Source organism: Dasypus novemcinctus, unplaced genomic scaffold (assembly GCF_030445035.2).
Source record: "Dasypus novemcinctus isolate mDasNov1 unplaced genomic scaffold, mDasNov1.1.hap2 scaffold_174, whole genome shotgun sequence".
NCBI lineage: Eukaryota > Metazoa > Chordata > Mammalia > Cingulata > Dasypodidae > Dasypus > Dasypus novemcinctus.
In genome coordinates this window covers 164,799-187,926 of record NW_026688162.1, presented here as the reverse complement: position 1 = coordinate 187,926, position 23,128 = coordinate 164,799, and the positions used below count along the sequence as shown (strand labels likewise).

The following is a 23,128-nucleotide window of genomic DNA, read 5'->3' as shown; positions in this document are numbered from 1 at the left end:
GCAAAGACTGGGAGAGGCGCTTTCTTTTTCCCCTTTTGTTTATTTTTGTTAGCTCCTGGCATTCAAGGAAAGCTCTTTCGTAACAAGCTAGCTCGATGCGGACTTGAGGAAAAAGATGTCTCGGAGACAAAATTCCGGTGCTAACACATTAAGGATCAAAAGGCCCAGGTTTCAACCAAAGATGACAAAACATACAAAGAAACGGGAAGCAACGACCCAGGCAAAAGAGCAGATTAAAGCGTTAGGAGCCATCCAGGAGAACCAAGCCTGGGACACACCAGACAAAGACTTTTTAAAAATGGCCCTAAATACGCTGAAAGAGCGGAAGGAAAACATGGACGAAAAGCTAAAGGAGATCAAGGAAAACGAGGAATGAACGTGAAGAGTATCGATAGAGAGTTGGCGATTGTGGAAAGGAACCGAAGTCAGCTGAAGACCACAGTAACAAAAATGAAGGGTCCCTCGAGGGGCTCAACCGCAGACGGGAGCTGGCCAAAAAAAGAACGAGGTGAAGACACCTGAATCGTCCAGTCTGAAGAGCAGGAGGAGAGAATGAAGGAAAGAGATCTGAGCCCGAGGGACCTGGGGACACCATCGAGCATCCAAGAGCCGCATCATGGGAGTTCCGGAAGGAGGAGAGAGAGAGAAAGGGGCGGAGAGAATACTCAAGGAAATAAAGGCTGGAAACATCCCGAATTTAACGAAGACATGAATATGCACAGCCAAGACGAGTGACCAACTCCAAACAGGGTAAACCCAGACAGAGCCACACTGCGCTGTGTTCTTTCCTTTCCTTTTTTTTAAATTGATTTTTTATTTATCTCTCTCCTCCCCACCCAAGTTGTCTGCTTTCTGTGTCCATTCGCTGTGCATTCTTCTGTGTCTGCTTGTATTCTTGTCAGTGGCGCAGGGAATCTGTGTCTCTTTTTGTTGCGTCATCTTGCTGCATCAGCTCTGTGTGTGTGCAGTGCTACTCCTGGGCGGGCTGTGCTTTCTTTGGCGCTGGGCGGCTCTCCTTACGGGGCGCACTCCTTGCGTGTGGGGCTCCCCTACTCTGGGACACCCCTGCGGGGCAGGGCACTCCTTGTGCGCATCAGCACTGCGCATGGGCCAGCTCCACACGGGTCAAGGAGGCCCGGGGTTTGAACCCTGCACCCTCCATGTGGTAGGCGGATGCTCTATCCGTTGAGCCAAATCCGCTTCCCTGCGTTGTGTTCTAAAAAAACTGCTGAGTGACAGAGATGAAGAGATAGTTCTGGAAGCCAAAAGAGGGAAGCAAGCTGTCACATACCGGGAGCCTCGGTAAGATCGAGTGCCGATTCCTCATCGGAAATCACGGAGGCAAGAAGGAGGGAGGGCATGTGTAAGTGACGAAAGCCAAACACTGCTCAGAGTTCTATATCCAGCAAGGGCGTCTTTCAAAAAATGAGGGCGAGAGTGAGGCATTCCCAGATGAACCAAAGCCGCGGGAGTTCGTCACTAGCAGACAGGAGAAGCTAAGGGGAGTTCTGCCGCTTGGAAGTAAAGGGCACGGGGCAATGGACTGGGCCACGTTCAAAGCCAGGACAGGATTAAATACAAATGCCAGCACTGTGGCGTCTCTGGTATATCACTCCACTTTTTACCTCCTACGGGGTCGAAAAGGCAACTGCATAAAATGCAATAAAAACCAGTAGTTTTGGGCTCGTAATTGTATAAACATCGAATTTGTGCAAGAACTACATAAAGGGGGGGGGACAGAGGGGTAGAGGAGCATAGTTTGTGTGTGCTATTGAAGGTAAATTGGTATCGAAGCAACCAAAATCGTTAGAGATTTAGACTGTTCGATTTAAGCCCCATGGTACCTACAAAGAAAATAGCCGAGAATCCGTACGCTCTGAGAGACAGAAATTAAGAGTGCAGAGTGCCAGGGGCAGGGAAAAGGGGTAATGGGGGTAAAATGAGTACAGGTTTTGAAGGGAAAGTTCTGGTAATGACGGTGGAGGGGTACCTCGATACTGCAAACGTGATGAATCCCACCGACTGGTGTGCTTCGGAGGGGTCGGGATGGGAAGACGTACGTTGTATGTATGTTCCTGCAATTAAAGAGGAAAAAAGAAAGCAGCTCGACAGACGACGACAATTGAATGCAATACGTGAGCCTGGCTGGGGTCTGACAAGGCTCAGAAGGACATAACTGGGACATAAGAAAAATTTGGAATATGGACCGTGCACTTTGTCTCAACGTTAAATTCCTTTACCCTGATAACTGCACTTAAGGTGGTTGCTTGAGTGAGTATCCTCGGTAGGGAATGTACACGGAAGTGTTAAGCGTTCAGGGAACACTATGTGTGCAATCTGCTCTCAAAGGTTCAGGAAACGGATGGACAGACAGATAGGGATGGGTGGAATGATGGATGGATGCGTGGAGGGATGGATGATGGATGGACGGATGGATGGTTGATGGATGATGAACGGCTGATGGAAGGATGGATGGATGATGGATGAATGGACAGATGTGTGGATGGACGGATGGATGGATAGATGGGTGGATAGATGGATGGATGATGGACAGATGATGGATGGATGGATGATGGAGGGATGGATGATGGATGGTTGAATGATGTATGATGGACAGCTGATGGATGGAAGGACGGATGGATGATGATGGATGGATGGACAGATGGGTGAATGGATGGAGGGATGGATGATGGATGGACAGATGATGGATGATAGATGATTGAATGATGTATGATGGATGGCTAATGGATGGATGGACGGATGGATGGAATGATGGATGGATACATGCATGGAGGGATGGATGATGGATGGACAGATGGGTGGATGGATGGATGATGGATGGATGGATGGAATGACGGATGGAAGGATGCATGGAGGGATGGATGAATGGACAGATGGGTGGACGGATGGATGGATGGATGATGGGTGGGCAGATGATGGATAAATGACAGATGGTTAAATGATGTATGATGGATGGCTAATGGATGGATGGATGGATGGATGGATGGGTGGATGGATGGACGAATGGGTGGATGGATGGATGATAGAATGAAAGATAGAATAATAGAATAATAGTGCAAAGATGGCAAGAAGTTAAAACTGGTGGATCTGGGTGTCTAGGGGATGGGCTGGGCTATGTTGGCATTTTCTTGGCAGAGTTTATTACTTTTGCAAATGTCCTGTAAGTTTGAAGTTACTTCAGACTAAGAAGTTAAAAAAAGAAAAAACTAAAAACAATCCTTCCGGGCCACGGCTGGAAAGCTAGTTGGCGTGAAATCAACTACGGTTTTTGCACAGAGCAGCATTTTTTTGGGTGGAGCCTAACACCTTGTTCTTAGTCACAGGCTGAGCAAAGGGAAGCAGCTAACACCCCTCCTGGTTCCAGTCGGTGGGGATCCAGAACCATGCAAACAAAAGAGTTGGGAGCGGATGTGGCACGAGCAGTTGAGCTCCCACCTCCCACATGGGAGCTCCCGGTTCCTGGTGCCTCCTGAAAAAAAACAAGCAAATGACAAAACCAGCTCAGGGGAGCCGAGGAGGCTCAGTGGTTGAGCACCGGCTTCCCACACACGAGGTCCCAGGTTCAATTCCTGGCCCCGGAACCTGAAAAAAAAAAAAAAAAGTTGTCTGAGATGCATTTTCTCTCTTTTCTTTAGGGTTGTTGGCCCAAAGCTGTCAAGGTGGATCTTTTATAAAATGCAACCCAGATCATGGATGAATGATACACTTCAGTAAAAAAATTAATTAAAAAAAAAGCAACCACAGAAGTCACTAGAGCTGAACACCAAAATGTTTGCTGAAGGCAGTGGACTTGGCCCAGTGGTGAGGGCGTCCGTCTACCACACGGGAGGTCCACGGTTCAAACCCCGGGCCTCTTTGACCTGTGTGCAGCTGGCCCATGCGCAGTGCTGATGCGCGCAAGGAGTGCCGTGCCACGCAGGGGTGTCCCTCGCATAGGGGAGCCCCACGTGCAAGGAGTGCACCCCGTAAGGAGAGCCGCCCAGCGTGAAAGAAAGTGCAGCCTGCCCAGGAATGGCGCCGCACACACACAGAGCTGACACAAGATGACGCAACAAAGAGAGACACAGATTCCCATACCGCTGACAACAACAGAAGTGGACAAAGAAGACGCAGCAAATAGACACAGAGAACAGACAACGGGGATGGTGGTGGGGAAACGAGAGAAATAAATCTTTTTTTTAAAAAAAAAGGTGTTCGTTGCAGTGTTGTTTATCGCTGACGAAAACTGGAGTCGGCCAAAGTGTCCACCGACCAGAGACCGGTGAAATTAATTACAGGACATTGGCAACGGCGTCTTTGCGGTTACTGAGAATGGTGGTGTAGAAATTACCGACGCGGAAACACGGTCATAACAGCCCACAAGAAAAGCAGGCCGGGAGGCACTACGTGCTGGTACTGAGATGCTTAAAGAAAAACAGAGCAAACAAAAGCCACGTGAAGCTGTAAAGACGGTGCACAAGGGGCAGTGCTCCCGGTGTGCCCCAAGGAATGACTGGGAGAGGCCGGCCGGGGCCCGGGGTCGTTCCCAGCGGCGCCGCTGGGGACAAAGGGACAGCAGGCGGCAGCGGCTAAGGAGAGGCTGCGTCACGCTGCGCAGATCACAAGGGAGGACTCGAACGCGAAGGCGCGCCGAGGCGTCCCGCTCGGGAGCCGTTCCCAGCGTTTACAAACCCAGCGGATGCCCTCTAACTGACCACGCGTGCGGGCTGCACAAACGAAGGCGGGCGCGGGCGCGGGTGGCAGCTGCGGGGCGCCAAGCGCCTGGCGCGTGCACGCTCGCTGCGCCCTTAAACGGCACTGTCGGGCAGGAGGTGCTTTCAGCCCCGCTTTAGGGATGTGGAAACTGAGGCTCAGGGAGGAGAGGCAACGTGTGAAGGTCCCACCGGGAGGGGGCAGGGAGGGGCTTTGGATCCAGTGAGAACGAGAGCACCTCAAACTGGGGGAGACTGTGCCCCCCCAAAGGCCAATGTCAACGGCCTCTGAGACTTCCTGAAAAGCCTCCGGAGACACGATTCCATTTTTTAAACGGGCAGCGGCCCCGAGTACAGCCGTAAAAGCTGCGTGGCTGGCACGACCGTGGCAGTGAGACACTAGATCGCCGGAGAAAAATACAACTATGGAAACAAAAGTCCCGGTGACGGCATTGTCCTCCCAGGGCCCGGTTCAGCCCATGATGAACAGACGCGTCGCTTCACCGAGACCCCGGCGCCCGTCTGAGTAAGGGGAAAATCGTGCTCCTCGCACACCCGCGCGCCTCGCGGAGGGCCTGGGCAGCGTCTCGGCCCTTCCGGCCTTTCCGACGAGGACGCGGGCCGCAGCGAGGCTAGGTCCGGCGGCCGCGGTCCCTGGTGCTTCCCGGCCACGAGGTGCCGCTCTGCCCAAGACAAGGGAATAATAAATCAGAGACGCAACGGGGCTGGAGCACATTGCTCCAGCGAAAATCCAAGTGGGCGCGGCTCTGCTTCACAAGTCCCCAGTTATCACCGGCTCTCTCTCAACTTCCAGCAGCTTCCCCGTCAGGATCCCATTTGCCTAATTCTTGCAGTGACTGACTTAGCAACACCTGGAAGAAAAAAAAAATCTAACATTGGCTCTTTCCTGACGCTTTGACAACCTCCGAGATGAATTCTAGGTGTTTTCCCAAGGGTCACTGTCGACGCCTCAAATCGAAGCCAAATTCTTGGTAAAGAAAAAAAAAAGTATAAACGAAAGGTCCTTTTAAAAAATGAGCTTTATTTTCAGGGCTGTTTAGTTCTAAAAGCCATGTATCCCACCGCCCCCCTCGCCCTCAACCCTGTTACAACTCTGGATTTCAGAAAATAAAGAAGAAACGAATCCCGGACCCGGGGAATACGGGCGCCCGAGCGCCGGCATTTTGATTTGGCAATGAAACAGGGACCCCCTTTCAGAGGCGCTTCTGTGGAAATCACCGTTATTTCCCAGGACGGGGCTCGCTGGTTTTCGACCTCGAAATCGCCAGCTTGGAAAGCGGACCCGGAAACCCGAGCTGCTGGCGCGCGGCCCAGATGTCACCAGGTGAGTCGCCGCTCATTCCAGCGGCTGGACGGCTAAAGGCCCCCGGGAGGCCAGCAGAAGTTCTCCCCACACACCACCCTCCCCACTGCCCCGGCCCACCTTCCACAGGGCACTGGACACAGGGCCTCTCGCCGGCCCCGGCAACGCCGCGGGACCCGGTGACCCCTAACTTCCCCGTGACGTGTGAACGCTGTCGGAAAGGGAGGCAGCGTCCAACCAAGACGCCGGCCTTTCCGCTTGGGTCCCGGGGCAGAAGTGACAAAAGCATCTGTACGATTCTAACCGAAAGGATGGGGACTGAAAAGAAACCAAGGAGCATCCCGCAACGGGTTTCCGCTGAAACCTTAGTAGAAGGAGGATTCCGGGACCAGGCCGCGTTCTACCTCCTGGGAAGGCAAGGGTAACGGGGCTGCTCGTGCAGACGTTCCGGAAACATCTCGGGGGGCCTGGATCCCGACACAGAGGCCAGAAGGAAAACAGCTTTGAGACGGGGAGAAGACGGAGGAGGAGGAGGAGGCGTGGCTGGGAAGCTGTTTCATCCTGGCGAACATTTCTCCACCCACCAGGGGACTGGACGTTCTGCGCAGGTCACCGGTTTTCCAGCCGAAAACGTTCTTGCCGGGAAACAAGGAACGGCGCGTCGTCGTCTGGGAAGGGGCGAGCCTGCTTCCGTATCGGGGGGCTCAAGAGCCAAACAGCCTGCGGGGTCAGAGGGAAGAAATGTCAGCACGAAATGATTGCAGCTTACTATTCTTTCCACGATTTGATGTCAGTTTTTTATTTTAAAAGTAACTAACTAAAAAAAAAAAGGCGTACACTGCAGACAAACCTGGTATGCCTGAGCCCCTTGCCTTTGACTGCAAGTCAGCAGTGACTGTGAAAACTAAAAAAGACCTCTGAATAAACCAATGATTGCCGTTCATAAAAAAAGGAACTGATCAGTGAAGACAATCTGGACCAGATAAACCTGAAAACAAGATAAGCATCTGCAGCAGTTTCATATGGTTAGGAATTCCAAAAATAGGTACTGGATTAGGTTTGTGATCTGGTCTGTACCTGGGTGTGATTGAGTTACGATTAGGGCTTTGATTGGACCACGTCATTAGGGGGTTGAGTTCCCGCCCCTTGGTGGGTGGGGACTCACAGATAAAAGGCAAAGGGCAGAGTGTAAGGGATTTTTAATTGTTGGAGTTTGATGCTGAAGCCTTAAGCTAGAGCCCTGGGAAATAAACACACAGAGGAATGAGAAGCCAGACCCTGGAAGGGAGGGACCCTGAGCCCAGAGAGAAGCCAGACCCTGGAAGGAGGGACCCTGAGCCCAGGAAGAAGCAAGACCCTGGAAGGGAGGGACCCTGAGCCCAGAGAGAAGCAAGACCCTGGAAGGGAGGGACCCTGAGCCCAGAGAGAAGCAAGACCCTGGAAGGGAGGGACCCTGAGCCCAGGGAGAAGCCAGACCCTGGAAGGAAGGACCCTGAGCCCAGAGAGAAGCAAGACCTGGAAGGGAGGGACCCTGAGCCCAGGAAGAAGCCAGACCCTGGAAGGGGGGACCCTGAGCCCAGGAAGAAGCCAGACCCTGGAAGAGAGGAACCCAGGAAGCCTGAACCTGCGCAGACGTCAGCAGCCATCCTGCTCCAAATAGACTATGGCGAGGGAAGAAACTTATGCTTTATGGCCTGGCATCTGTAAGCTCCTACCCAACTAAATACCCTTTATAAAAACCAACAGGCTTCTTGTATTTTGCGTCAGCGCCCCTTTGGCTGACTAATCCAACATCCATCACGTACAATCCAAAGAGACCCACAGCACAGCAGAGTAAAGTAAACCTATCAAATGCCGAAGATAACGAGAAAGTTCTGAAAGCCGCGGGAGAGAAGCAACGTGTCCCGTACGAGGGGGCCTCGGTGAGATTAGGTGCCAATGTCTCATCAGAAGCCACGGCAGCAAGAAGGCAGCGGGATGACGTATTTAACTGCTGAAAGCAGGAAACTGCCCACCGAGAAATCCGTATCTAGCCAAACTGTCTTTCAGAAATGAGGGCGAGGCGAGCGGATGGCGCTCAAGTGTTTGAGTGCCTGCTTCCCACGGACGAGTCCTGGGTTCAATCCCCGGTACCTCTGGGAAAAAAAAGAAAAAAGAAACGACAGCGAGATCAAGACGTTCGTGAATTGGAGCTAAGGGAGTTTGTCGCCAGTAGACCCGGTAAGAGGTGCTAAGGAGAGTTCCGCAGGTTGGAGGGAAAGGGCGCTGGACAGTAGATTGAAGGCCCGTGAGGAAATAAGGAGCTCCAGCGAGGGTGACGGCAGGGGCTAGTAAAGGCCGGCGCTGTTGTAATTTTGGTTTGGAACTCCGGTTTTACTTCCTGCGGGACCGGAAGGCGGATGCCTAAATGTCACGCGGCGTCAGTGGCCTGGGGCTCATGACACGTAAGCGCGTAATCGGTGACACGTGCTGCACAAAGGTGGGGGCACGGAGGGTTAGAGGAACATCGTTTGTGTTTAATATTGAAGGTAAGTGAGGACCAAAGCAGACGAGAGTTACGGGCTTAGAGTGTTAGGATTTAAGCACCGTGCTAACTGTGACTGTTTGGACTTGGTGACTCCAAAAAAAAAAATGTTTTTTCCCAAACTAATCCGTTGAGACCCTTACGGTGGCGTTCGGTTCGGTCAAGGGCGGTTTGAAATCAGTTTGTGAACCCCCCCAAGGAGGAATAGTACGCTCTGCGCTCAGCCATTCCTGGGGGCGTGAGGCCCGTGTGACCAGATGGCGTGGGTGGGGCGTGGCGCACGGTGCGTCTCGCCCTCTTGCTGGGTCGGGTATAAGGGGAGACACCAAGACGGGAGCCATCGGCGGATAAAGGAGGCCGGCATGCTGGATTCTGCGACGGGCGGGAGAGGACAGCCTCGGCGCGCCGGCCCGCGGGAGGCGCGCAGCCCTGCCGTACGGCGGAGGGCTCCCAGCTGAGCCGGGACCGAACTAAGGGCCCGGAAGGAGACGAGCCCTGGGCCTGGGTGCCCACGGCCGAGCTCCGGGAGACGGGCGATTCCAGGGAGCGGGGTAGGGACCGCGGGCCGTCCTGCTTCTCCATGTGGCAGGAGTGGACCTCACTGCGCGGCCTTGGGTTAAGGCTTTTCGCTGTGAGCCTTTATCCTGGATAAATAGCTTTGGTAAAAAAAAAAGCCAACGCATTTCTGGTACTTGGGGCAGCCCCTTGGCCAACGAGAACGGCGGCCTTGAAGAGATGGCTTGACTGCAGGGCTTCTGATCGGACTCCGTCCGGGGAGACAGGACACAGGTTGGGTCCCCGCCCTCTTGCTGGGTCCAATGTAAACGGAGACGGAGAGAGATGGGCAGACAAAGAAAGCCAACATCTTTGTTGTGCCACAGGCGAGGAAGGAGATCTAGAGAGAGGAATCTGGGCTCGCCTGCAGCCGGAGGCAGAGGAGCCCCGAGAGGCTGCGGGCGGTCCCGCAGGCTGGAAGCAGCAGAGTACGGGGGCACGGACAGGGCCCCCTGAGGGGCTGGGCCCCCGGGGACGAGCCCTGACACGTGCCCGACCGCCACGGGGCAGGACGCCAGGGTCGAGAGACGCTGCGCCCGGGGAGCGAGCATCGCTGGCGCGGCCCCGATGTGGACACCTCACGGCCTCGACCCCCAGTGAGATCCCCAGGATAAGAGGCCACCACTGCTGGGACTCTGCAGCGGCGGCCTTTCGGCCAAGGAAGACGGTAACCGGGAAGGGAGGAGAGAATCTGTGAGTTCACGGGGACACAAGTGAGAGGACGGGTCGCCAGGGCGGGAGAATGGGGCGTCAACGCTAAACGAGCACGGCGTGTCTCTCAGGGTGAGGGGGGAGTGCTGGTGATGGAAGGTAGGGCGGCGATCACGACCTTGAGAATGGGACTGGCCCCACTGGGTGATGAGATGGGGAAGCTTATTGTGTACATACGCTCCCACGATTAAAAGAAGAAACGGAAGCGGAGGTGGCTCACGTGATAGGGCTTCCGCCTACCACATGGGAGGACCCGGGTTCCATCCCTGCGGCCCCCTGGTGAAAAAGAAGAAGAGACAGCGTGCCCACATGGCGAGACAGTGCCCACCCAAGTGAGTCGTGCATCAAGATGATGACGCATCAAAGGAGAGACAAGGGGAGAGTCGAGGTGAAGCGCAGAAGAAACCAGGAACTGAGGTGGCGCAATTGACAGGGAACCCCTCTTCCCATCAGAGGTCCCCAGGATCGAATCCCAGTGAATCGTAGAGGAGAGAAAATGAGAAGGCAACACAGATAGCAAAAACAGCAGGGCGGGAAGAGGGGAAAGGGGGCGGATAAATAAATAAATCTTAAAAAAAAAAAAAGACACAGAGCTCAAAAGAGACAATGACAATGAAATTTAACACATGGCCTTGGCTGGGATCTAGCACGGGAGAAGGTTCAAAGGGCCATGCCTGGAACATATTTTAAAGCTGGAATGTAGACCGGCAGCTTTGCACAGTGTTAAATTTCCCGTACTTGACAGCTGCCCTTTAGGGGGTTATGTAAATGAATATTCTTGATTTTAGGAAATGTATGTGGCAGTATTAAGCGATCAAGGAGCACGGTGTAGACAACCCACACTTCAAGTGTTCAGAAAATGGGTTGATAAATTGACAGAAAGGAGCAGAGATGGACTGAAAGATCGACGGCAAATGTGCTAAAACGTGAAAGCTGGTGGATCTGCTATCTGGGGGGACAGGGCAATTGTGGCGTTCTCTGTACGGGGTATATATTATTTTTGTACTGTCCCGTGAGACTCAAAGTATTTCAAAATTAAAAGTTTAAAGTGAAGAGACTGGGGGAAAAAAAAAGATTATTTACAGGAACTCTGCCTCATCTTTGTAACTCTTCTATACATCTAAAATTATCCAAACTAAAAAGTTTATTTAAAAAAAAAAATAGCAAGCAGGGAAGCGGATGTAGCTTCATCGATTGGGCTCCCGTCTACCATGTGGGAGGCCCTGGGTTCGCGTCCCGGGGCCTCCTTGGGAAGGCAGGCTTGCCCATGTGCCTGTGGAGAGCTGGCGCAGCAAGATGACACAACGGAGGGAGACAAGCAGACACAGAAGAATGGGCAGTGAATGGACACAGAGCAGACAGCAAGCAAGCAGAAAGGGGGGGAGGATAAATAAAATAAACATACATCTTTGAGGAAAAATGCCTTGGATTAAACAATAAATGTTGCAGTTAAAAAAAAAAAAAAAAAGCAAGTGGTGCTGTGACAGCCAGATGTCCACATGCCAAAGAATGAAGCTGGACACCGACTTTAGCCCAGATGCGAAAATGGACTCCAAGTGAATCAAAAGCCTCAACGTAAGAGCTAAAACTATAAAAGGCTTAGAAGAACGAAGGCGTAAATCTTAGTGGCCTCTGATTAGGCAATGGGCTCTCAGTTATGACGCTGGCCAAGGAAAAGAAAACAAACTGGACTTGGTCAAAGTGAAGCACCGGACGCCATCGAGAAAGTGTAACAACAACCCAGAGAATAGAAGAAAATATCTGCAAATCATCTCTCTATCTAGGGCCTGGCATTCGGGATATATGAAAAAATGCTTAAAACTCAATAATCAACAAACAATCCAAAACGAAAAATAGGCTAAAGAGGCACATCCCTGAAAAAGATATACAGCTGGCCAACAAGCACACGACAAGATGCTCAACTTCCGTAATTACCAGGGAGCTGCAAAGCAGGACAGAGGGACAGAGCAGGTGTGGCTCAGTGGTGAGCGCTTGCTTCCCACGTACAAGGTCCCGGGTTCAATCCCAGGTACTTCCCTAAAAGAAAAACCCACAAAGAAGTCCCCTATGGGATATCACTTCACACCCACTAGGACAGCTACCGTCAAAGAGATGACCAGTAACAAGTGCTGGCGAGGAGACGGGGAGAGCGGAGCCCTAATACGAGGCTGGGGGGATGGGAGACGGCACGGCGGCTGTGGAAGTGCCTGGCAGTTCCTCAAACCGTTAAAAGGAACTTAAGATGGCTCAGCGATCCCCTCCAAGAGGGGGGGAAAAACCCAGCTGTCCACGTAAAACCTGGACACGGCAGTACAGCATCAGTCACAGAAAGGACAAAGAGCCCAAGAGTCCATCCAAGGTGAGTGGGTAAACAACGCGTGGAAGATTACTCAGCCGTGAAAAGGAGAGCGCTGTTGATAAATGCTACAACGGGGGCGAACTGTGAACACGTGACGCAGAGGGAAAGGAGCCAGGCACGGGGGACCGCCTAGTGTCTGGTGTCCAGGACACGGCTGGGACACGCTGATCCCTCAAGAGGGAAGGGGCGGAGGGGGCTGCGGGAGGGGGTAGGGAGTGTCCACCAATGGGGACGGCTTTCTGGGGTGAACAAAACTGTTCTGCAATTGATGGCTGCACAACCCAACACGCACGCTAGAAACGATTCAGCCGTGAAGGCCGACTTCCACTTCTCACTCACAAATCCTTCTCTGCGGTTTGACCTTCGTGGGCTCCCTGTCTTTTATTCCGATATTTTATTATGGCGACTTCAACAGACCTTCAAAGAACGGCTCGGCCGCATCCACAGATGCACCGCCTCGACGCTGCACTCCAGACTTGGCTCGACCGCGTCCCTAGCGCTCTGTCTGCCTTATTTTTGTCCCAGGGGTACCAGGGATTGAACCCGGGACCTCATATATGTGAAGCAGGTGCTCAAACACTGAGCTACGCCTGCTCCCGTCTGCCTTATTTTTGATGGTTGCAGACTTACTTTGCACACGTCGCCCCTAAACACTCTGCTGCGTTTCACCCTGTATTTCATTTAACGCATCCCGACTAAAAAATTTCAAAGGTAGCTCAAGTCCAACAGAAGGGGACGCACGGGAAAACGCACCAGCCCCCCGCTCTACCAACTCCCTTGGCGGTCACGGCACGGTCGCCTCCCTGGACCGGCTGGAGCGGATCCTTCTAACTCCTTCACTGAAGAGTGCTCCCTGCCTGGACGAATGGCAGTCACTCGACGCTTACTCTGACTTTGCTGCGTGCAAGCCACAGGTGAGCTCCGTGCACGTGGTGCCACCCAGCCTTCTCCACCTTCCACACTGTGCCCCGTGTGGAGAGAACCTTCCGGCACGTCGTCAGCGAGGCCGTTGTGACGGCTGGTCATGCGAGCATGCTTCGAGTCACCTGTCCCTGCCCCTGATCTTGGACTTCTGGGTGGTTTCCAAGTTTCTGAATACCCTGAGAAAGCCTCCCCCGCCCACAGACTCTGACGAGGGACCGGCCCAAGCCAGGGACTGGCAGGCATTTCTGCCAACGGCCGGACAGCAACTGTTTCAGGCCGTGCAGGCCAGCGGGCTCTGTTGCAACCTCTCGCCTCTGCCGCTGCAGCCTGCGACCGGCCACAGACACGGGCGTGACCGTGAGCCAGCGACGCCCTGTCCACGCAAACAGGCAGAGGGCGGGTCTGGCCTGCGGGCGGCCGTTTCCTGACCCGTCTGGAGCGGGGTACGCTGGCATCGGGAACCCTGTCCAAGCTGCTGGGCCGTCAGGCCGTCTCGCCCCAGGACCACGGGCCACGGACCGAGCTGGCCCCGGGGCACGGAGCTGGGAAGACACAGGGGCCGAGGCGGCCATCGCGGCCTCCGCTCGGCAGACGAGCGAGCGGAGAGGACGACGGGGTGCCGGCGCAGGGACGAGCAGGGCGAGGGGAGCACGCCAGGTCGTCCCGGCCCCAGGACCTGTGCGCTGGCGGCGTCCTGTGCTGCCAGGCTTTCCCCCGGCTCTCGTCGTGCCCCGGGTCTTGATTTAAACGGCGCCTTTGCAGAGAACCTTCCCCTGACCAGCTCCTCTCCCCGCCGGCCACCTCGCGATTCAGCTTCTCCTGATGGCCTGGCTTACCCACCCGCCCTGACGGCAAGGTCTGTGGTCACTCCTGGTGGCCGTGGAGGAGACGCTCGATGGCGAGTTCTGAACGAATGAATGAGTGAACGAATGAATGGGACCCCGGAGAGACAGAAGGCCGGCGGGGCCTCCTGACGCTCTACCTCTGTGGGCCCTGGACTTGCCCCTCTGCGCCGTCCTTGTTGTATCTAAGCCCTCCCTGGCCACCAAATAAAACGTCTTGGCCAGCGCCACCACCGCGGGACTCCCGCCGGGGTCTGGTGCTCTGTAAGGGGCACCCTGAACTCCCAGGGCCTACGACGGTCTCCGCACGGAGCCACTGGGTTGGCACGAGGCCTGCCCGGCGACCCGGCATCCAGCGCCGCCTCCTCTCGGGGGAGCCTGCCTTTTGCTCCTCTTCCCCCCGGGCAAAATGGTGGGGGGACGGGCTCAAGGTCAAGCTCAGCTGCTTCTCCGACTGTTCCCTGGAGTCTGTGTATTGTGGGTTTCATGATGAATGATGGGCGGGCCCCCGCCGCCAGGGAGGGAGGCCCTCGATTGCACTGGTTTTACCCGAATGAGAAAACGACAACAGGGCCTGAAACCAAAGGCAGGGTCGCGGCGGGGTGACACGGGACCCGGGGACCATGGCCGTCGGGGCCGCGCCGTCCCGCTGGGCAGGGGAGAGCTGGCCCGAGGGCCGGGCCTGGGTAGGGCGTGGGGGGCCCGGCTCGGCGGGGAGAACCCCCCGTGCCCGGCTGGGCCGCGCCACGGTCCTCGGGTTTCCTCGCCAGCCCGTGAGGACGGCGGGCGCGACGCCGGCGGGCGGGCCGCGTGGGGAGGAGGCTCGGGGGCCGCGGCCGGGCGGGGGGCGGCGGGTGGACTCACACGATCATGCAGAACATCACGAAGACGTTCCACAGGGCGATGAAGATGCGGAAGTACCGGAGGCTCAGCAGGAACTCCCGGATGTTGTCGCCTGCAAAAGGCAAGGAGCACTCGGGGCGCCCGGCTGGCGTGGACGCGCTGACCGCCGCCTGCGCCCGCTGCCCCACCTCCCTGCAGCTCTGCTGTCGGGCCCCTGCCGCTCCGCGCCCCTTGGCCCGCGTGCTCGGGGGGCCACCGCCCCGGCCTCGGGCCACACCGCGCCCCCCGGCTCTGCGCAGCGAGCGCCAGCCCTGGGGGAGCTTTCGGCCAGGCTCGGTGGGAGGGCAGCCAGCCCCTGCCGCCTGCTGGTGTCCAGCCACGGTTCTTACTCTTTCAAAGGTCAGAAAATTTTTAAAAATCCAACAACTAGGGAAGCAGGTTTGGCCCAATGGACAGGGCGTCCGCCTACCACACGGGAGGTCCGCGGTTCAAACCCCGGGCCTCCTTGGCCCGTGTGGAGCTGGCCCATGCACAGTGCTGATGCGCGCAAGGAGTGCCCTGCCACGCAGGGGTGTCCCCCGCGTAGGGGAGCCCCACGCGCAAGGAGTGCACCCCATAAGGAGAGCCGCCCAGCATGAAAGAAAGTGCAGCCTGCCCAGGAGTGGGGCCACACGCACGGAGAGCTGACACAGCAAGATGACGCAACGAAGAGAGACACAGATTCCTGGTGCCACAGACAAGGATACAAGCGGACACAGAAGAACACACAGCAAATGGACACAGAGAGCAGACAATGGCGGGGAAGGGGAGAGAAATAAATAAAAAATGAATCTTAAAAAAAAAAAAATCCAGAGACTATGCCCTGTCACACAAACATGACACGAAATTCCAACTCCGGCGTCGTAGATGGGGCGGCGCTGGTGCCCGCCTCACCCGCCCGGGGTCACGTCCTCTTTGGCGGCTTTGGGCTGCCAGGGTGGCGCCGGGTGGTCGTGTCCGAGGACGCCCGGCCAGCACGGCCGTTTCAACGCCTGGTGCTTTCCAGAAAAACGGGCCGACCCCTGCGCGAGGTCGAGTGTGCCGCCGCGAAGTGAAGCCACGAGGTAAACCGGCCGGGAGGAAGGCGAGGCGGGAGGCGGGAGCCGGAGCCAGGAGCCGGGGGCTGCTCTCCGCCGTGAACCCCGCGGGCGAGGGCAGCTCTGCCCTCGGACTTTTCCCTGTTCCCCCTGCTGCGGCCGGGCTCTCGTGGTTTGCCACGGAGAGCATCCCGCTTCGGGCACGTGGCCTCGGGGTGGCCTGACCGTGGTCCGCTGAGGCCACGGGACAGAAGCCGGGCTGAGGGGAGGCGAGTGGGCCCCTCGGGACTCCGGAAACTTCCAACGGGATTTCGGGCGACCTGCCCTCCCTCTGGGGGCTCCCGGGTGGAAGTGTGGCCTTGGGGGACCTCCTGCAGCCAGGCGCCAGCTCGGATGCATCCATGGCCACCTCGTGGTGCTGCGCCATCCAGGGTGAGACCAGTGCGGGCCGGGCAGGCTCGGCCGACGCCCACGGGAGGCCACGCGTGGCCCGACCCGGGGACTGGTGGCGACCAGGGGGACAGGGGGTACACCTGCCCCCACGGCAGTCAGAGTGCCGACCGTGACGACAGAACGGCGGGGTGCTCCGCGAGCGGGTCCTGGGGGATCAACAGGGGGGAGGAGAGGCCACGCACCATGGCAGGTGGGATCAGTTAAGAGGGGAGCGCACCCCGAAGCCAATACAAGACAGACGAGCCACAGGGCCACGGAGGGGGACGCGGGCGCCATGCCGGAAGCCCTGGGCGCCAGAAGCCGGGCGCAGGCTCTCCGCGGGGCTGCCGGCTGGAGCGTGGCCACGTGGCCCTGCGGCCCCGCAATGTGGACTCGGGTGTGGCCGCCCGTGCCTGCTGCTCCCCGCCGCCCGGTTTGGGGTCTCTGCTCCAGCAGCCCTGGGGCTCTCAGGCGGGGTGCGGGGCGCAAGATGCTGCTTCTCCGAGGAAGCGCCTGGGCCACCGCCCGCCTGGGCAGGAGCCTCCTGGGGTCCCCAGCCTGGTTCTGCTCCTCCTCGGCCTCTCTGCGCCCCGGTTTTGTCTTCTGCAAATGGGGGTGACGGGTGGCGGTGCCCGGCCCACGGAGAGCTCGGCACGCACAGCTGCGGCGGCATTCGGCATCAGCAGGGCAAGGGGACAGAGGGGACGTGCGCCCCGCGGGGGGCCAGCCACCACACCCCAGGACCCACCCCCGGCTCCGCGCGGTGCTCCCACGTGCCACCTGGGCTGCGGAGCCTCCTCCTCCACCGCCTGTCCCTGCGCAGCCCGAGAGAGCCTGGCAGGCGCTCGGGAAGGAGCCGGCAAAGGAACGAGGGGCGGCAGGGACGCTGCAGTCACCCGCGGCCCCGCTGGACTCCTAGGGACCCAGGAGCGAATCCCCCGGGCGGGGCCAGTTCCAGGGCCTCCAGCCCGGGGAGGTGAGACGAACACGGCAGGGCAGGGGGAGGCCCGGGCGCTGCCTGAAGGGGGCTCCTCCGTCCAGACCGCACTCAGCGGGCGCCGGGAGCTCAGCCAGACCCCCAGATCAGGCTTCCAGCTTTTTCTATGCACTCTCCTGACTCACTCAAAACCTCCTAATGGGAAGCAGATGTGGCTCAAGCGATTGGGCTCCCGCCTACCACATAGGAGGTCCAGGGTTCCATGCCCAGGGTTCCCTGGTGAAGGCGAGCCGGCCCATGCAGTGAGCTGGCCCGCACGGAGTGCCGGCCCACGCGGGAAAGCCGCCCCGTGCAGGAGTGCCGGCCGACACGGAGAGCTGGCGCAGCAAGATGACGCAACAAGGGACACAGAGGAGAGACAATAAGAAGACGCAGCAGAACAGGGAGCTGAGGTGGCAGAAGAGAGCGATCGCCTCTCTCCCACTCCAGAAGGTCCCAGGATCGGTTCCCGGAGCCGCCTAATGCGAAGAAAACAGACACAGAAGAACACGCGGCGAATGGACAGAGAGCAGACAATGGGGGGAACGGGGTGGTGGAGAAATAAAATAAGTCTTTAAAAAAACAAAACAAAACAAAACCTAATTAAGGGGTCCCGTGGGGACCCAAACCGATCATCTCGCTCACTCGTTCACACGCTGCACTGCGCACTCAAGCCACAGGCCCCCTTCTCTGACACCCATGACCGAGAGTGGGGGCCGTGGCCAGAGGGCAGCAGGCACGCAGAAACCTGATGTGGGGAAAGTCTGGCAGGGCAGAGGTACCCCCACCCCCAGCCCCATTCAAACAGAAACTGGGGGGAAGCGGATTTGGCCCAACTGATAGGGCGTCCATCTACCACATGGGAGGTCCAGGGTTCAAACCCCGGGCCTCCTGACCCGTGTGGAGCTGGCCCATGCACAGTGCTGATGCGCACAAGGAGTGCCGCGCCACGCAGGGGTGTCCCCCGCGTAGGGGAGCCCCACGTGCGAGGAGTGCGCCCCGAAAGGAGAGCCGCCCAGCGTGAAAAAGCACAGCCTGCCCAGGAGTGGCGCTGCCCACACAGAGAGCTGACGCAGCAAGATGACGCAACAGAGACACACAGATTCCGGGTGCCGCTGACGCAGGAGAACACACAGCGAGTGGACACAGAGAGCAGACCACAGGGGGGAAGGGGAGAGAAATAAATTAATAACAAACCTTTACAAAAACAAACACAAGGAAACTGGGGGCAGCCCTGGTGACCAAGAATCGCCCTCGCCCAAGCGGACGGCGCCCCCCCAGGGCCCCCAGGCGTGAGCGCAGACCAGCCGGGGCCGCTTACCTGTGCTGGGCACCCTCGACTCCTCCCCAAAGCCTTGGGTGTCCTTCTTTTTCCTACAGAGGGGAACAGACGGCACCCACCTTCAGCGGGTGGGAGAGACGGCCCCGGGCCCTGCCGCGGACTGCTGTGTGACCTCGGGTGGCTCGGCGCCCTTCTCTGGGCCGCCAGCAGCCCGGCCGGGTCACAGCCAGACCTGCGACCCCCGACAGGGTGGGCCGGCTGGTCGGTGGGTGGAGAGAGGGGTCCCAGGGCTCCCGGCGCCACGCCGAGGGTCGGGGTAGGACGAAGTTTCTTGGGGTGGGATTTTGGGGTTCCCGTGGGATTGAGTCAGAGGTTCACCCGGGGGAGGGGGGTGAGCAGGGGGGACACCCGAGATCTGAGAGTCCTGAGCTGGGGTCCTGGCTGGAGATGGGGCCAGAGGAGGGGCCTGCTGCTGGGGGGCGGGGCCTGAGGCATGGGGTGGGGTCTGCAGCATGGGGGCCGGTCGCCGGCCAGTCCTTGGGGCCTAAGGCGTGGGGCAGGGCTTGCGGTGTGGGGGCGGGGTTGCAGGGGGGGGCTAAGGTGCAGGGCGCGGCTGCGGGGTCCAGGGGCGGGCCCTAAGGCGATGGCGGGGCTGAGGTGCAGGGCGGGGCTGCGGGGTCCAGGGGCGGGCCCTAAGGCGATGGCGGGGCTGAGGGAGGGCGGGGCCTGAGGTGCGGGGCGGGGCTGCGGGGTCCAGGGGCGGGCCCTAAGGCGATGGCGGGGCTGAGCTGTGGGGCGGGGCTGCGGGGTCCAGGGGCGGGCCCTAAGGCGATGGCGGGGCTGAGGGAGGGCGGGGCCTGAGGTGCGGGGCGGGGCTGCGGGGTCCAGGGGCGGGCCCTAAGGCGATGGCGGGGCTGAGCTGTGGGGCGGGGCTGCGGGGTCCAGGGGCGGGCCCTAAGGCGATGGCGGGGCTGAGGGAGGGCGGGGCCTGAGGTGCGGGGCGGGGCTGCGGGGTCCAGGGGCGGGCCCTAAGGCGATGGCGGGGCTGAGGTGCAGGGCGGGGCTGCGGGGTCCAGGGGCGGGCCCTAAGGCGATGGCGGGGCTGAGGGAGGGCGGGGCCTGAGGTGCGGGGCGGGGCTGCGGGGTCCAGGGGCGGGCCCTAAGGCGATGGCGGGGCTGAGGTGCAGGGCGGGGCTGCGGGGTCCAGGGGCGGGCCCTAAGGCGATGGCGGGGCTGAGGGAGGGCGGGGCCTGAGGTGCGGGGCGGGGCTTGCGGCGTGGGGGCGGGGTTGCGAGGGGGGAGCCTGAGCTGTGGGGCGGGGCTGCGGGGTCCAGGGGCGGGCCCTAAGGCGATGGCGGGGCTGAGGGAGGGTGGGGCCTGTGGCAGGGGGCGGGCCTGAGGCATGGGGTGGCCTGGGGAGCGGGGTCTGAGGCATGGGGCGGCCCTGGAGGCGGGGCCTGCGGCAGGGGGCGGGGCTGCGGGCGGGGGGTGGGGTCTGCAGCATGGGGCAGGGTTGCAGGCCGGGGCGTAGGGCCTAAGGACCCTGGGCCCAGGGGCGGGACTGCGGGCTCAGGGGCGGGGCTTCGGGCCCATGGGCGGGACCGCGGGGTCCAGGGGCGGGACCCGAAGAGTGGGGGGCGGGGCCTGAGCTGGGGGCGGGGCTGCAGGCGTGGGGGCGGGGCCTGTGGCACGGGGCGGGGTATGGGTCCAGGGACGGGCCCTGCGGCGTGAGGGGCGGGGTATGGGCCCAGGGGCGGGGCTATGGGGCGGGGCCTGCTGCGTGAGGGGCGGGGCGGCGAGCGTGGGGGTGGGGCCTGTGGCACGGGGCGGGCCCTGCGGCGTGAGGGGCGGGGTATGGGCCCAGGGGCGGGGCTATGGGGCGGGGCCTGCTGCGTGAGGGCGGGACGTGGGGGTGGGGCCTGTGGCACGGGGCGGGGTATGGGGTCCGGGGCGGGCCCTGCGGCGTGAGGGGCGGGGTATGGGCCCAGGGGCGGGGCTACGGGGCGGGGCCTGCTGCGTGAGGGCGGGGCGTGGGGTGGGGCCTGTGGCACGGGGCGGGGTATGGGGTCCGGGGCGGGCCCTGCGGCGTGAGGGGCGGGGTATGGGCCCAGGGGCGGGGCTACTGGGGGGCCTGCTGCGTGAGGGGCGGGGCGGCGGGCGTGGGGGTGGGGCCTGTGGCACGGGGCGGGGTATGGGGTCCAGGGCGGGCCCTGCGGCGTGAGGGGCGGGGTATGGGCCCAGGGGCGGGGCTACGGGGGGGGGGCCTGCTGCGTGAGGGGTGGGGCGTGGGGTGGGGCCTGTGGCACGGGGCGGGGTATGGGGTCCGGGGCGGGCCCTGCGGCGTGAGGGGCGGGGTATGGGCCCAGGGGCGGGGCTACGGGGCGGGGCCGGCTGCGTGAGGGGCGGGGCGGCGGGCCCAGGGGCGGGGCTACGGGGGGGCCTACTCACAGCTTAAAGTTGAGGACCGCCCCGGCGTTCATCAGCAGCGTCCTGCGGAGGGGGAGCTCGGTTACGGGGGCCGCCCCCGCCCCGCCCGGCTCTCTCTCCCCAGCCCCGGGTCCCCCCTTCCAACCATTACCCGAACAGCAGGATGTCCCCGATCATCGCTACGGCCGTCGCGTCCGTCAGAGCCGGAAGCGGAAGCCCCGGGGAGGGCCGGGAGGGGGCAAGCAAGGAGCCGACCAATCCCGAAGCACCGCCGGCGAGGGCTGGGCCAATGACAGGCCAAGGCAGGCAGGGGCCCGCCCCCTGCGGCCCAGGGCACCTGAGGCTGGAGCGAGACTGGGCAGGCCCTGTGCGTCAGGGGCGGGGCGAACGCGTGACGTCATCGCGGGAGGGGCGCCAGCCGGGCGTGGGACGCGAGCTGCGCATGCGTGTGGTCCTGCTGGCCGGAGCCTGAGCGCCCTCGGGTTCCTCCTCCCCGGGCGGGGTCCCGGATTGGTTTCTGGGGACACAGCCCCCGACCGCGAGCTGCCCCGGAGCCCCGGGCCCTCCGTGGTGGGCTCCCAGGACACGGGCGCCCCTACTGACTGCGCTCCAAAAGGGGGCGGGGTCCCAGGCCGAGCGGGTGCCCAGGGGGACGGGGTCCCCCCTGAGCGGTCCCCTGGGGGGCGGGATCCCCACCGAGGTGGTGCCCAGGGAGACGGGGCTCTTGACCAGTCTGGGCATATGGGGGCGGGAGTCCCACTGAATGGACCCTTTGGGGACGGGGTCCCCAACGTGCGGGCCTCTTGGGGGCGGGGACCCCCACCTTGCGGGCCTCTTGGGGGCGGGGCCCCCGCCGAGTGGGTACCCAGGGGAACGGGGTGCTTGACAGACCGGGCCTCATGGGGACGGGGTCCCCAACGTGCGGGCCTCTTGGGGGCGGGGACCCCCACCTTGCGGGCCTCTTGGGGGCGGGGCCCCCGCCGAGTGGGTACCCAGGGGAACGGGGTGCTTGACAGACCGGGGCTCATGGGGGCGGGAGTCCCTACCGAGTTGACCCTTGTGGGGACAGGGTCGTCACCGAGTGGGGCTCCTGGGGGCGGGGTCCCCACCGAGCGAGCCTCGGGGGACACGGGCTTCCCCCACTGAGCGGGTACCCAGGGGGGCGGGGTTCTTGACTGATCGGGGCTCGTGGGGGCCAAGATCCCTCCCCCCAAGCAGGGGGACCCTCTGCGGACGGGGATCTCGCCCGAGCAGTGCCCAGGGCGCCGGGCATCTTGGCCGGGTCTCACGGGGGCGTGGGGATCCCACCGCCCGGACTCTCCAGAGAAACGGGCTCCTCACCGGGCCCCCCACGAGGCCGCGGCTCCCGACTGATCCGGCCCCAAGGGGGGCGGGGGTCCTGCCTGATCAGGCCCCAAGGGGGCGGGGGTCGAGCCTGATCGAGACCCAAGGGGGGGGGTCGTGCTTGATCGGGCCCCAAGGGGGGGTCGTGCGTGATCGGACCCAAGGTGGGGCGGTGGTCGTGCCTGATCGGGGCTCAAGTGGGGGGTCGTGCCTGATCGGGCCCCAAGGGGGGCGGGGGTCGTGCCTGACCGGGCCCCAAGGGGGGCGGGGGTCCTGCCTGATCGGGCCCCAAGGGGGCGGGGGTCGTGCCTGATCGGGCCCCAAGGGGGCGGGGGTCGAGCCTGATCGGGGCCCAAGGGGAGGCGGTGGTCGTGCCTGATCGGGGCTCAAGTGGGGGGGTCGTGCCTGATCGGGTCCCGAGGGGGGGGCGTCGAGCCTGATCGGGCCCAAAGGGGGGCGGTGGTCGTGCCTGATCGGGCCCCAAGGGGGGCGGGGGTCGTGCCTGATCGGGCCCCAAGGGGGTGGGGGTCGAGCCTGATCGGGGCTCAAGTGGGGCGGGTCGTGCCTGATCGGGTCCCGAGGGGGGGGGGTCGAGCCTGATCGGGCCCCAAGTGGGGGGGTCGAGCCTGACCGGGCCCCAAGGGGGGCGGGGGTCGAGCCTGACCGGGCCCCAAGGGGGGCGGGGGTCGTGCCTGACCGGGCCCCAAGGGGGCGGGGGTCGAGCCTGATTGGGGCCCAAGGGGAGGCGGTGGTCGTGCCTAATCGGGGCTCAAGTGGGGGGGTCGTGCCTGATCGGG

General features: G+C 60.9%; 1 protein-coding gene across 2 annotated transcripts; it reads right to left on the bottom strand.

The window, feature by feature from the left end:
- Positions 1-5,734: 5,734 nt before the first annotated feature.
- On the bottom strand, positions 5,735-21,212 carry SMIM7 (small integral membrane protein 7). 2 transcript variants are annotated; one of them, XM_058292642.1, is made up of 5 exons: positions 21,139-21,212; positions 21,009-21,050; positions 18,600-18,652; positions 14,816-14,906; positions 5,735-6,756 (listed from the first exon to the last, which is right to left on the bottom strand). In XM_058292642.1, the coding sequence occupies exons 1-5, from the start codon at positions 21,162-21,164 to the stop codon at positions 6,741-6,743; spliced, it is 228 nt and encodes a 75-aa protein (XP_058148625.1). In that variant the 5' UTR covers positions 21,165-21,212; the 3' UTR covers positions 5,735-6,740. The 2 variants fall into 2 exon arrangements, with proteins under 2 accessions (XP_058148625.1, XP_058148624.1); XM_058292641.2 differs by lacking the exon at positions 14,816-14,906 and having other exon boundaries at positions 6,451-6,756.
- Positions 21,213-23,128: the final 1,916 nt, after the last annotated feature.

What these genes read in the sequence shown, in the direction of transcription:
- SMIM7 (XM_058292641.2), bottom strand. Translation starts at nt 21,164, where the DNA reads ATGATCGGGGACATCCTGCTGTTCGG. An exon ending in GGGGACATCCTGCTGTTCGG is followed by an intron (nt 21,051 to 21,138) that starts GTAATGGTTGGA and finishes CCCCCTCCGCAG; the next exon opens with GACGCTGCTGATGAACGCCG. An exon ending in GTCGAGGGTGCCCAGCACAG is followed by an intron (nt 6,757 to 18,599) that starts GTAAGCGGCCCC and finishes CTGACCCCGCAG; the next exon opens with GCTGTTTGGCTCTTGAGCCC.